The sequence below is a fragment of the Tetrahymena thermophila genome (genome assembly GCF_000189635.1).
Source record: "Tetrahymena thermophila SB210 genomic scaffold scf_8254385, whole genome shotgun sequence".
Taxonomy (NCBI): domain Eukaryota; phylum Ciliophora; class Oligohymenophorea; order Hymenostomatida; family Tetrahymenidae; genus Tetrahymena; species Tetrahymena thermophila.
In genome coordinates this window covers 209,987-222,918 of record NW_002476169.1, presented here as the reverse complement: position 1 = coordinate 222,918, position 12,932 = coordinate 209,987, and the positions used below count along the sequence as shown (strand labels likewise).

Here is a 12,932-nt window from a genome sequence, read left to right as displayed (position 1 = left end):
ATATACCTCTTATTTACTATTATTGCTCATAATTAATTAATAATAAACTTAAAATTAAATTTCTGTGCATTATATTTTACGGTCTTTAAATGATTTAGACTTCAATTCAAATAAATGAATTAAAAATATTACATAATATATAAATGAATTATTATTATGAAAAATAAATAATTTAATTCTAAAAAGAGTAAAAGAAAGCTTTTATGTCTAATTTAAAAAATTATTTATATAATGATAATCTAATTCATTTAAGTGCAATATTTTAAAATTAAATCTAGGTGTTTTATTTCATTTTATTAATCTTTAGTTAAATAGAAAATTAACAACAAATTTGTTTAGCAGTAGATTTTAAATTATATTTTTTACAAAAGAAGGTTTTTAATTATTGAAGAATTAATTAGTGATGCATTTTAATTTTATTATTATAATTTTTTTAAGCTTTTTAATTTTTTTTATTAAACAATAAAAATAATTACTATAATTTTTTTTTTTTTAAATTGATAAAATTATTTTATTATTTTTTTATCTAAGTCATAATAGAAGTAATTAATTTATTAAAAATATTTAACTAAGTATTTAAAGGAATCTTTTAATAAAATTATTAACAATTTAAATAGATTATTAATAGGAAATTAAAATAGTTAAATTTCAAATCCTTACTATGAAGTTAACTTTTTATGTTAAAAGAAAGTATTTATGAAATATAGATTAAATTAGAATGCTTAAAAACATGTATTTGATTAAATTTTAGTTTAACATTTTTAGATAAATTAAATAGTATTATTTTTTATATTTATAATTGTGAAGGAAAATTGAATTCAATTTTATAATTCATTCCTACTTATTAATTGGAAAATATTATATTTCATTATAAATAATTAAGTAAGAAATTATATAATTATAAATATGAAATAGGAGCTTTAATAATCATTTACTGAACAAAAATTTAATAGATTAGAGCTTAGCTCTTAGATAAAGAAAGATGAAGATATGACATACTTATAGGATTTTTGCTCTGACTCTGATCTTAAAAAAAGATCTGTTTTTATGAATGATAGATATCATTAAAATAAAAATCATGGATCCTTAAACTAAATTAAAAAGAAGTTAGAAAGCGAATAGGAAATTTAGTTTCCTTCAAATCATGATGTGATTTAAAAACAATATTTCGAATAAAATCTTATTTATTAAAATATTTCGAAAGATTATAATCTAAACGCTGATGGATCTAGCACGCATTAAAAATTTAGTAATTCTAAAAAAGATCATAGTGGCAATGATATTGCTGATTCTAACATTTTTGATAATTTTAATGAGAATAATTAGGCAGAAATTTCAATTTATAAATCAGCAATTATTAGAAAAGGACTATCTCAAATAGATGGAGATATAGAAATCAATAGGAAGAATAGCTTAAAGCCAAACCAAGTTACAGACTTTGATTTTAAAACAATCAAACAAAATAGTAATGGTGCTATGTAAATCAACAATCAGTAAAATACTGGTCGAAAAATACACTTTAATCAAATTTAGTAAAATATATCCAAGAATAATTTTTTGAAAAGACTCTACTATGTTATCCGCTTTATAAAAAAAATGAAGTTTAGTGTAATTTATTTTGATATAAAACCATACTTAATTAATATTGAAAAAATCAATTATTTGAAGAATTCATTAAATTACGAATTTGATTAATTCTACTTATTTGCTTAATCTCATAATTTTTTAATTAATAATTAAAAGGCATCAGTAAGAAATATAGCTAACTTGCAACTTGACTATTTTAAGTTAATCAATGATGTTTCTTTTGTATAATAAAATATTACCAAAAAAACAAAATTTATTGGAAGACAATTATTACCAAGTTTTATAATAAATTTTAAGATTTTTGAAAAGGATAGCATATTTATGATTTTATTTTAGATTCTTGAACTTTTGGTAATATTACTATAAATATTTTGGTTTCCTTTGCAGTTAAGTTTTTAAATGCAACCTAGCATTTTTTTAGAATTTTTGTTAGTTTAGGCTTCTATTGTGATTTTTGTTTTTTCTATTATTGTAAGATTTAACACAACAGTTTATATTGATGGAAACATAGTTTAAAGTAGAAAAATAATAGCTATGAAGTATTTAAAAGGTTCATTCACAATTGATGTCATAACTACACTAGCATTAATACTTTAAGATCAGTAAGAGTAAAAGATTTTAATCTATTTAATAATTCTGAGATTTCCTTAAATTCTTAACTTAGAAAATGATGTGAAGTCATCACTAATTACAAAGTAATCTTAAGTTTTTTATGCAATTCCCAAAAAAAAAAAATATTATTAAAATATTTTTGAATATTTTTCTTCTTAGATTAAATTAATTACGAAAGTTATTTATTAGCTTTACAAATTTATTATCAAAATTTTAAATAAATTTAACATTATTTAATATTTATAATTAACAATAAAAATTTTTTTCATTATAAAGAAAACAAAAATATTTAACTTGCTATGAACTTATAAAATTAATTATTTTTGTATTATTTGTCGCTCATTTCTGTGCTTGTGGGTTTTACTATGTTGGCAATTCTGGAGATCAAAACCACAATTGGATAGTTTAGAAGGGTATATCTGAATATACAATAGAATAGTTATATGTAACATGCCTTTATTTTGCTATAATTACTATGAATACTGTTGGATATGGAGATATAGTTCCTGTTAATACGAGTGAAAGGATATTTGTTTTAATAATGGTTATCTTTAGTTGTGGAGTTTTTGGTTATTCGATTAACACAATTGGTGAAATTATCAGATAATAATAACAAAACTATGAATCATTTAAGTAATTTATTTTAAGCATATTATTTTAAAATAATTTATATATCTAAACAAAAATATTTTATCAAGAGTTTAATAAAAGCATATCTTAAACTATTTGAATCAGAGATAAGTATCCAAACAGCTTACTATCAAAGTTATTAGATAACTTGAGTACATCATCAGTTAAGAAACTTTCAATTAAGGAAAATATGTCTTGGACAAGCTCAATGATTCCTTAAGGGAGGAGGTTAAAACAGAATACTTTGGAAAAATTATTATAAACAATAAATAATTCAAAAAAATATTTTCAAAATAGTTTTTGATGAAGCTCAGTTTACTCATGAAAGACATCAAGTTTAAATTTACATTTTATTCTATGCCTTTAAATTGATTCGTCTATTTACAAAATAGTTTATATCCAAATGAAATACTTCAGAAAAAGGGTTCCTCTCCAACAAGACTTTATTTCATATATAAAGGATCTATAAACTTAGTCTTTTAATCAGAAAAGGATGCAATCATCGAAGAGTTAAATGTAGTTTTTGGAATTTTATTATTTTTATTTCTTTTAATATTACATCTGATAAAATTAGGTTGGAAATATAGTTGGACTCAATAATTTTTTTTGTTAGAAGTAGTATCAGTACACTTTAAAAAGTATGAATGTAGCTAGTCTTATATACTGCGAGTATGATGATTTTGTAGAACTTCTAAGCCATTTTCCAGATGATAATGTACGTTAAGTTAAGTGCTATGAATATAAAATTTTGAAATAATTTTACTTTTTTTATAAAGGAAAAATTTTTTTTGGTTCGTGATATTATACTGCAAAATATTAGTAATAATATTTTTTCATAAGAATAATGCAAGTGTTGTAAGTAGTATACTCATTTAACTTACAATTGTCCATGTATATCGGTGATTCCAAATAGAGATCTTATTGTTAAGAGATATTCGTTTTCTTCTATTTAGTAAAGAGGGATCTTTAATAGAAAATAAAAAAAAGTAAAAATTTATTTTTTTAAAAAGGATATAATATATTTTGTCTTTTACATAGCAAAATAATTTGTGTAACAGCTTCTTTAATAAAATGCATATAAAAGAGTTTAGATATGAATATGTAGTCAAAAACTAAGTAACTGATATTGACTAAAGTATTTTGCAACTAGATAGAAAGTTTATTTGCAATTGGGATGATAAAATTTTTTTAAAAAAAATACCACAAATTAAATTATTTAATATGTAAGAGATAAAGAGAAAAATTTAAGAAGAAAGCAATGACCTAATTTACGAAGAGGATGAGTTTGATTCGGAGGAAGAAGAAGAAGAATTTGAAACAAATTAGGATGGTTTAACAAGCTCGGCTAATAGAGCAGTACAATCTAACTTAGATTAGTTTTTGAAAAAAGCAGACGAAATATCTATTTAAAAGTAATTAAAAGACGAAAATGTGGTAGAATCGTCTCTTGAAAACTATAAAGAAAAGCGTAAAATTAATTTAATGTGATGCTAAATTGGTTTTCTATTTTTTCTACTTTAGTTATATTTGGAATAAAATCAGATTGAAATCTTTTTATTTGAAAATTTTTATTTTTTTATTTTAAAAAGCTTAAAGAAATTCTACAATATAATTCATGAATGATAGCAAAAGAAGGGTAACTCTATAAAATATCGATGAGTAATTTCTATTATTATTTAAATCTATCTATCTATCTATCTGTCTTTTTTTCTGTTTAGACAAAATATGTAAGACTCAATTGAAATGAATATGAATGCCAACAAAAAAAACAAGAAACAGAATAGAAATGTTGATTACCAAGAATCTTATGGCTCTGCGGGTGAGATACCAATGAGTTCTAAAAATATCCCTACAAGTAAACAGGATCTATAACCATAAGGTATTTCGACTCTAATGAATAACATTGGAAGTTAAATGAGTGGGTTTACTCCATCAATAAATACAGGTTACATACCTTCCTAGACGTCAAATTATGTGCATTACACTAATAAAAAGATGAGAAGGAAATCTCATTAAGCATAATTAGAAAAACCCCAACATTAGCCATAGCAATAAATGGGATCATAGCACTTAATTTAGCCAATATAATAATAAATCATTCTTTAATAATAACAACTTTAATAGCTAACTCAAATAGCTCAATAATAGTAAATATTATAAGGAGTTAATAATCCATAGCAAAGCTTTACTAATTTATTATATAACTTAAGTAGTAGCCCTAACATAAAACCAAGAGGCTCAATAAATTTACCTCAAATTCATCAAATAAATAATGCTGCAAACTAATAAATTAATTAAACTCTCTTTAATTTAATGCAAGTTAGTCAAGGAGGAACATTCATTCCAGGTACTGTAGGCTAAACAACTTTTCTTACAAAAACTTTCGACCAGTATACAAGAGATAATTAAACTCTAGAAAACATGAATCCTTTTGAAAATTAATTTGATAAATAAAAGGATTACAAAATTTATTTCCCACTTTTTAACTTAGAAAAAGTTCTTTAGGTTATCAAAAAAAGATTTTAGCTTTTGCGCATTAAAATCCCTAAAAAAAGATTTGATTTTATATTTGATGACACTTGCTCTTAAAGAAAAAAAGCTAAAAAATCTACAGTGGGAACAACATTTTCAAAAAATAATACTAAATTTTTAAGAACAAGCAATGTTTAATGATTTATTTATTTACTTGTCTCAATAAAATATATTTAACATTTTAAAATTATATTTTTGGAGAAATATTAATTATTTTTTTTTATGACTGATTATTTCAATTTTAAATTATGGTGTGAAATTGATTAAAAGTCTAACTTTAATTTAAAAATAAATTAATGTTTTTTTTTTTTCGTATATAAAAATTGAAATTTATTAGTCAATGAAACTATTTAACATAAATGTTTATATTATTTAATTTTTTTATTGTTATTTAAATTTTTTAATTTGTTTTAAAAACAAATAAAATTGTCATCTTAATCATTCACTAAAATTTTATATCAAGAATAACATATTAAAATTTGAGGTTGGAATAAATGGAATGTTGAACATTTTTGAGTAAAATGTTTTCAAGAATGCATTAATTTATTTTGATAGTAAAGTATAATTAATTAATTAAAATTTGTTTGAATCATATTTTTACCTAATTAATTTAATTAATTGAAAACTTTTATTTTACTAACTCATATTTAATTGATTTTTATGTTGATGCTTTTATGGTACTAAAAATTTTTAAATTAAAAGTGAAAAAATTTACTTAATATTTTGATAATAATGTTTGTTTGATTTAGGTGGAGATTAAGTAAGCAGTCTTTAATTAAACTTCTAATTAATTAAAGATAACTTTGTTAAAAAATAAAAATAATTTATTTACTAAGTAAAAAAGGTATTAAAGAGCAATAATAAATTAATAAACTTATATAAGCTTAAAGGCTTTGCTAAAGAAATATAGTTATCCATTAGAGGGTTTAGGGTTTTTGAAATAATCATAATAATTAATATTTTTTAAGCTATTTTGGTAATTCGATTTATATATTTGGAAGAGTAATTTTTATGCTATTTTAAGAAAGTAACGATCTAATAAAAGGTGCTATGATAAGGCGTTAATAGTTTATAATTAACATGGAAGAAGGAGCTCCCTAAAAAAATATAAGTCTATAGGAATTGGAAGGTGAAAGCACATGTTAATAAGCCTAAAGCCTAAGAAATGACAAAAATGAAAATGTTTCTCCAGTATTTAATTTGAATGAATCTAAAATTCTACTTTACAATACAACAGATGCTTTGAATTGCATAACAGGTTAAAATTAATATCTAAATGTATTGAATGAAAATAACTTAAGTAAAAGCCAAGAATCATAAATATATTATCAACATACCATGTTAGAAAGTTAAAGCAAAGATGAATGTTTGTATGAAAAGAAAGATAATTATTTGAAAAAATAATCATAATTTGATAAATTTTTGAAAAATGATGATATAAATCCTAGTAATTATTAAGTGAGAACAAAATTCAATTCAGAATCAACTTAAAACTAACAATTCTTTAGTTAAAATTTAAGAACTATATACCCACTAAAAAATAACTTTTTAAAGAGACTTTATTTTATAGTAAAATTCGTTAAAATGCTAAAATTTTATGTAATCTTTATTATTTTTCTTTAATGTCTACTATTTTTACTTTAATTTCACTAAATGAATTAAAAAATTTAGATTAAAATAAGAAACATAAACACAATAGAAGAAAGGTTTGTTGATGTTATTAATGATCTGTCTTTTGTAAGATTAAATTTAAAAAATAAATATAGATTCTTAAAGTTACCTAAGATTTTTAGTTAAATTAAAACATTTTAATCAGATTCTAAAGTTATGATTATACTAAGATGCATAGAGTTATTGATGAATTTATTATAAGTTATTTGGGTTCCTCTCTCTATAGCTTTTTAATTAGATGCTAAACAAATATTTTCTTTTATCGTAAATGAATTTTCATTATCATTATTTATTTTTTCAATAATCTGTAGTTTTAATTCAACTATTTACGTCAATGGAGTAATTTGTTTAGATAAAAAAACCATTGCAAAAAATTACTTGAAGTAGACTTTTACAATTGATTTAATAACTACCTCTGCTCTTTTTATCTAATAATTTTCTCAAATATTTTTAATCAAATGCCTATTCCTTTTAAGAATACCAAAAATTATTATTCTTGAAAAGAATATTAAGTCCATAGTCTTAATAAAGTAAGATACACATTTTCAATAATTGATAACATAATTTTTAAAATAAATAGATCAGAAAATAGCTAAACTATTTATGAATTAACAAAATTAATTTTATTTTTAATGTTGATAGCTCATTTATTTGCTTGTGGCTTCTATTTTTTGGGAAGGAGTGAAGATGACTATAGCTGGTTAATGCAATAAAATATTATAAATAACAATTGGCAGCATAATTATATTACTTCATTCTATTTCTCTATAATTACAATTAACACCATTGGTTATGGAGATATTACTCCAGTTACAACTTTAGAAAGGATATACGTTTCAGGTATGATTACAATTACTTGTGCTGTTTTTGGATACTCTATTAATACAATTGGAGAAATTCTAAAATAATCTTAACTGAAACATAAATCTTTTAAGTAATCATTTTATTTTATATTTTGCATCAAATTTTTATACCACTTATTATAGTGAATATTATAGTAAACACTATAATTAAGCTATTTTAGTAAAATTGAATAAAATATAACAAATCGTGAAATTAAAATGTAGACTACTGTAGGTGCAGAGGGTGATATTTTATTTAACTTTATGATTTTAAGATAACTTTTTCATTCTATAATTTTTTCTTTTTTTCTAAGAGCCCCATATCGATAATCCCTCTACCCCCTCCTTAAGTATCTAAGGGATAAAGTTTATATTAAAAATGTATTACTTTCTTATTTTTGATAAAATTTAAAATAGAATACTTATTTTAGAAAATAAATGGAATATTAAAATTTTTATTCGTTGCTAATTTATAAATATAGTACATTTAAACTCAAAAAAAATGAAAAAATTGGATTTTATCATAAGTTTTAAAAATACTTAACTTATTTTAATAGAGACTTTATAAAAGCATTTTTTTACTAAGCTTAGAATTTAAAAAGAGAATTAAGTTTCTCTAAGATATAAATATTTCCTAAATAATTCAAATATTTTATTTAAATAGAATATAATAAAGGGAAGTATTAAATTATTTGTTGCAAAGAAATGTCTCAAAGTAGTTGAGAATAAAAGCTATTAGATAATTAGAAAGTATATCAGCTCATGAAAGTTTTAGTTAAGGTGAATATGTTCTTTAAAAACTTAATAATTAACTTAAAGATGAAATAAAAATAGATCAGTATGGATAGATTCTTTTTAATAATAAATTACTTACTAGCATATTTTCAAAACCATTTTTAGAAAAGCTTTGTCTAAAAATGAAGGAGCTTAAGTAAACAATTAAAATAAGCTTATATATTTTATTTCTTTTCAAATAAATTAAGTTTATATCCTGACGAAATACTTTAGAAAGTAGGATCTTATTCCAAAAAGCTATATTTTCTTTATAAGGGGTAAATAAATCAGGTTTTTGAGTCTCAATAAAGTAAATCCTTCAATACTTTAGAAGTAAATAAATAAAAAATTTTACCTAAGGTACAAAAAATAACTTTATTAAATTATCAAGGTTGGGAGTATTATTGGACTCAAGTATTTTTTATGCTCTACAGATTACGAATATACTTTAAAAGCTTAAACTTTATCTAGGCTAATATTTTTTGAATATTAAGATTTTATTGATTTATTACACCAATTTCCTAACGATCATGTAAATAAAGTCTAATCAAACTTATATTCACTCATATCTAAATTTTATTAGGAAAAATTCTGCCTAACAAGAGATTAAGTGTTATAAAATATCAAAAATAATTAATTCACTTTGCAGAAATGTGAGTGCTGTAAATAATTTAATCATGAGATACATAATTGTCCATCTATCTCTATAATCTCAAATAGAAACATAATAATAAAAAGACATTAATTTTCTTCATTTTAATGTCGATCTGAAATCAAAAGAAAAAAAGATAAGGTAAAAAAGAATTTAAATTTATTATTTTTAAAAATTTAATTTTTTATTAATAATGAAAAGTATTCAACTTTTTAAAAAGCTTAAATTGTGAAACAATCTCTAAAAATGTATCGATATGATCATGCTCTATAAGAAAATTAATAAGAAAGTATAACATTAAATAATATAAAATTAGATAGATAGACTTTAAACTAATTAGATGATAAATTTTTTTTATAAAATATTCCAAAAATTAACTTGGTAAAAGAATCTTAAACCAATTTAAAAAGTAATTTCTTGATAGAAAATTAAGATGATGACGAAGAAATAGTAACAAACACCTTTCTCTAAAATGAATAAACTAGCATTTAACAAGAGAGTTTATCTGTAACTTAAAATAAATAGAATTAAAATGGAAGCTAAATTCTTTCAAGTTACTTAGATATTTATAAAAAAAAAACAGAAGATCTATAATCTAAGGTATTATTATCATCTGTTTATGAATAAGGTAATTCTTTATACCGTTTGTTTCTTAAATAATTTTTTTATTTTATTTTAAGACAAGTAACCAAATATTAATTCTCTTTAAATAATGTATCCAGAGCTGATAAGTAAAAAACGAATTTCTTTTGATGAGTAATTTTATTTTTTTATTTATTTGCTTTTTTGAAGTGAATTGATAAATATCCTTTTAATAAATAGCGTAATAGATCAAGATTTATTTGGAAGTAGCAATAAGTCGTATTAAAAAATAAATAATAATTTAGATTAGTTAAATTAAGATATTTTAAAAAAATAAAACTACTCTTAAAGTAATCGAGAAATAACAGAAAATTAAGAATAAGGTGGGATAGATAATGATTCATCTTCAATTCATAATAACAATACACATGGTTCTTCTAGCTTAATGAGCAATAGAGTTCCTTTTAATAAGTCTATTAGAAGGGGTTATAATTAAAATAATAAACTAGCTGAACAATTCTTAAATAATCCTGATTTTTTCAAATTAATATGCCAAAATATTGACAATTTAAGTAATCTAAATAAAAAATTAAGTTTAACAGCTTCATAATAGCTATTTAATAGAAGCATAAATTAAATCTTAGATAGTGTATCTTAAATGAATCCGTTTGAAAATTTATTTGATAGATAAAAAGATTTTAAATTATATTTTCCAAATTTTAACCTAGAAAGAGTCCTTCAAGCCTATAAGTAAAAATAAACATCGAAGCTTAGGTACTTTAGAATTAAAAAATAAAGTTTTCTTTAAAAAAATATTGGGATTAAAAAAAAGACTTAAGAAGCAAGTATAGAAAAATCTCCTTAATCTTTAAGCAATAAAACAAAGTTTTTTTAGAAAGTGATTATATGATTATGTATCTGATTAAGAACTTTAATCTATCTTTATAAATCAAATTATTTATTTTATTCGCTTTTATTTAAATAAAACCTATTTTTTATACAAAATAGAATAAGAAAGCATTGTATTTATTTATATGCGATGTATTTTAATTATCTAGAATTAATTAGTAAAATTTCAACATATTTTATATATAAAAGTTGCCTAATTAGAAATCATAATTATTTTTTTTAAATTCACAAGAAAATGCTGAGCTGTTATTATATGTAAAAATACATTGTCTGTGTCTATGGAATATCAATTAGTTTAAATAATTATTTTTTTTTTATTAAATAATGATTAATTAATTTAATTTAATTTTTTTCTGAGCTTGCATACATCATATAAATGATTTAATAGTGTCTTAAGTAATAGCTTATTATAAAAAAATTAATCTTATATTATATGAATGCAATAGGAAATCAGTACCTAAGTCAAACCTTATTAAACCTTGAGAACGTGTCAATTTATTCCTACTATTATTTTAAATATTCAAAAAAATTGTTAGTACAGTAAAATTATAGAAATTATTTTTTTAATAACTAACTAAAGAAAACTTACTCAACAAGAAAGTTTAATATTTTAATTAAAAATTAATTTACTTTACAAAAAATAATTTATTTTAATATTAAATTAAAACCATTTCAAAAAAAGTAACTAAATTTACAAATTTTATTTTTAATGCTGAATAATATTTTTCAGTTTTTTCTCATAAAATATTATTTAAATTTTGTTTGTTTTTAGCCTAATAATAAAAATATTTAGATTGAATTATATATATTATATTTGTGTGTGTATTAGTTATTTTAATTAAACATTTTTTTAATAAATTTGACGATTTCACTAAATTTTTTATTAAAAAAATATCAACCAAATAAATTACAAATTTTAATTAAAAGCTAATTTAGGATAATATAAAAGCAGTATGTCTTATTTATCACCAAATAATTCAGAAAACAGATAAAATCAAAATCTGATTTTAATAAAATAAACTGAAGAAGATGAGTTCTATAAAGAACAACAATTATATAAAGGAGCCTAACTTTAAAAAAAGAATATTCAATTTTTAAACTCTTAGGTTAATGACTTTAAGCAAATAAATAAAAGAAATGAGGATGATGTCGAAAGTATATAATAACTTACCAACAATTACTTTTTGAAAACAAATTCATAGTAAGAATCTGTGAGCGTTTCTTAAAACTCTAATTTTGTATATGATATCCAAAACAGTGGTTCTAGTAACAAAGCATCTCCAGATTAGAAGAATTGTAGACAAAAAGAATCTCATCTTTTTGAATAATTACATTAATTAACTTTTTCAAAGTCAAAAGAAAAAATGAAAGCTAAATCAATAGATGAATTAAATATAAATGATAGTAAGATCAAATGCTTAGATAATAAATGTGAAAACTAATCTAATTTGATTGTTGATAATAATAAATTTATTGATTAGGTTTTATCAAATAAAAAAATTGAACTCCTTATATAAAATAAATTAAAATAAGCATGTAATAATAATCAATAATATGGATGCAATACAAAGGGATTTAAAAATGCTGTTTATCAAAGTTAAACTCATTCATAGCGATTTAGAATAGCCTACTAAGTTTTTGAATTCATAAAAAGAATAAAAAGGCGTGTAAATTATTTTATTATTTTATTGTTTTTATATTTATTTTAGCTAAGTAGAAGTTTTGCTTCCTTTTATTAATTATCGAATTAATTAAAATTCAACCAATACTTTTATCATATATGCTTATTTATTTATTCATTTATAAAAAGGTCTTGTAGAAGAATTTAAAAAACTTGCCATAAAAATTAATGCTCTTAATTAATGATAAGTCGTATGGTGGTATTAATGTAAATAATAAATAAATTATCAAGCCCTTTTTTAATGCTAAATTAAAAAAAGCATCTAACTTTTTTATCAATCTTAAACTCTTGTAGTAAAATTTTCTTATTATGCAAATAATAAATATTATAACTCTTATTTACATATTGCTTTACTTCATTTGGATACCTTTAAGATTTTGCTTTAGTATTAACGATCCTTAAATTATTGAAAATGTTCTTTACAAAACTGGGATTTTCTTTTTATTAGTTTCTATGTTAC

General features: G+C 21.0%; 3 protein-coding genes across 3 annotated transcripts; all 3 read left to right on the top strand. All coding sequences in view use genetic code 6, as the record gives it.

Moving 5' to 3' along the window:
- Positions 1 to 906: 906 nt before the first annotated feature.
- Positions 907 to 5,502, top strand: TTHERM_000532409 (cation channel family protein; the record flags this gene model as incomplete). Its single annotated transcript, XM_012800092.1, has 10 exons — positions 907 to 1,608; positions 1,744 to 2,282; positions 2,476 to 2,832; positions 2,898 to 3,164; positions 3,222 to 3,345; positions 3,404 to 3,544; positions 3,606 to 3,815; positions 3,868 to 4,297; positions 4,419 to 4,488; positions 4,548 to 5,502. 10 exons carry the CDS (start codon positions 907 to 909, stop codon positions 5,500 to 5,502), a joined length of 3,795 nt encoding a protein of 1,264 aa, XP_012655546.1.
- A 663-nt stretch (positions 5,503 to 6,165) lies between these two features.
- TTHERM_000532408 (cation channel family protein) lies at positions 6,166 to 10,792 on the top strand (the record flags this gene model as incomplete). Its single annotated transcript, XM_012800091.1, has 9 exons — positions 6,166 to 6,808; positions 7,675 to 7,966; positions 8,539 to 8,805; positions 8,940 to 8,981; positions 9,040 to 9,180; positions 9,298 to 9,441; positions 9,621 to 9,928; positions 9,981 to 10,056; positions 10,123 to 10,792. The coding sequence occupies exons 1-9, from the start codon at positions 6,373 to 6,375 to the stop codon at positions 10,790 to 10,792; spliced, it is 2,376 nt and encodes a 791-aa protein (XP_012655545.1). The 5' UTR covers positions 6,166 to 6,372.
- Positions 10,793 to 11,744: 952 nt separating this feature from the next.
- TTHERM_00532400 (hypothetical protein) lies at positions 11,745 to 12,657 on the top strand (the record flags this gene model as incomplete). Its single annotated transcript, XM_001024363.2, has 2 exons — positions 11,745 to 12,327; positions 12,602 to 12,657. The coding sequence occupies 2 exons, from the start codon at positions 11,745 to 11,747 to the stop codon at positions 12,655 to 12,657; spliced, it is 639 nt and encodes a 212-aa protein (XP_001024363.2).
- Positions 12,658 to 12,932: the final 275 nt, after the last annotated feature.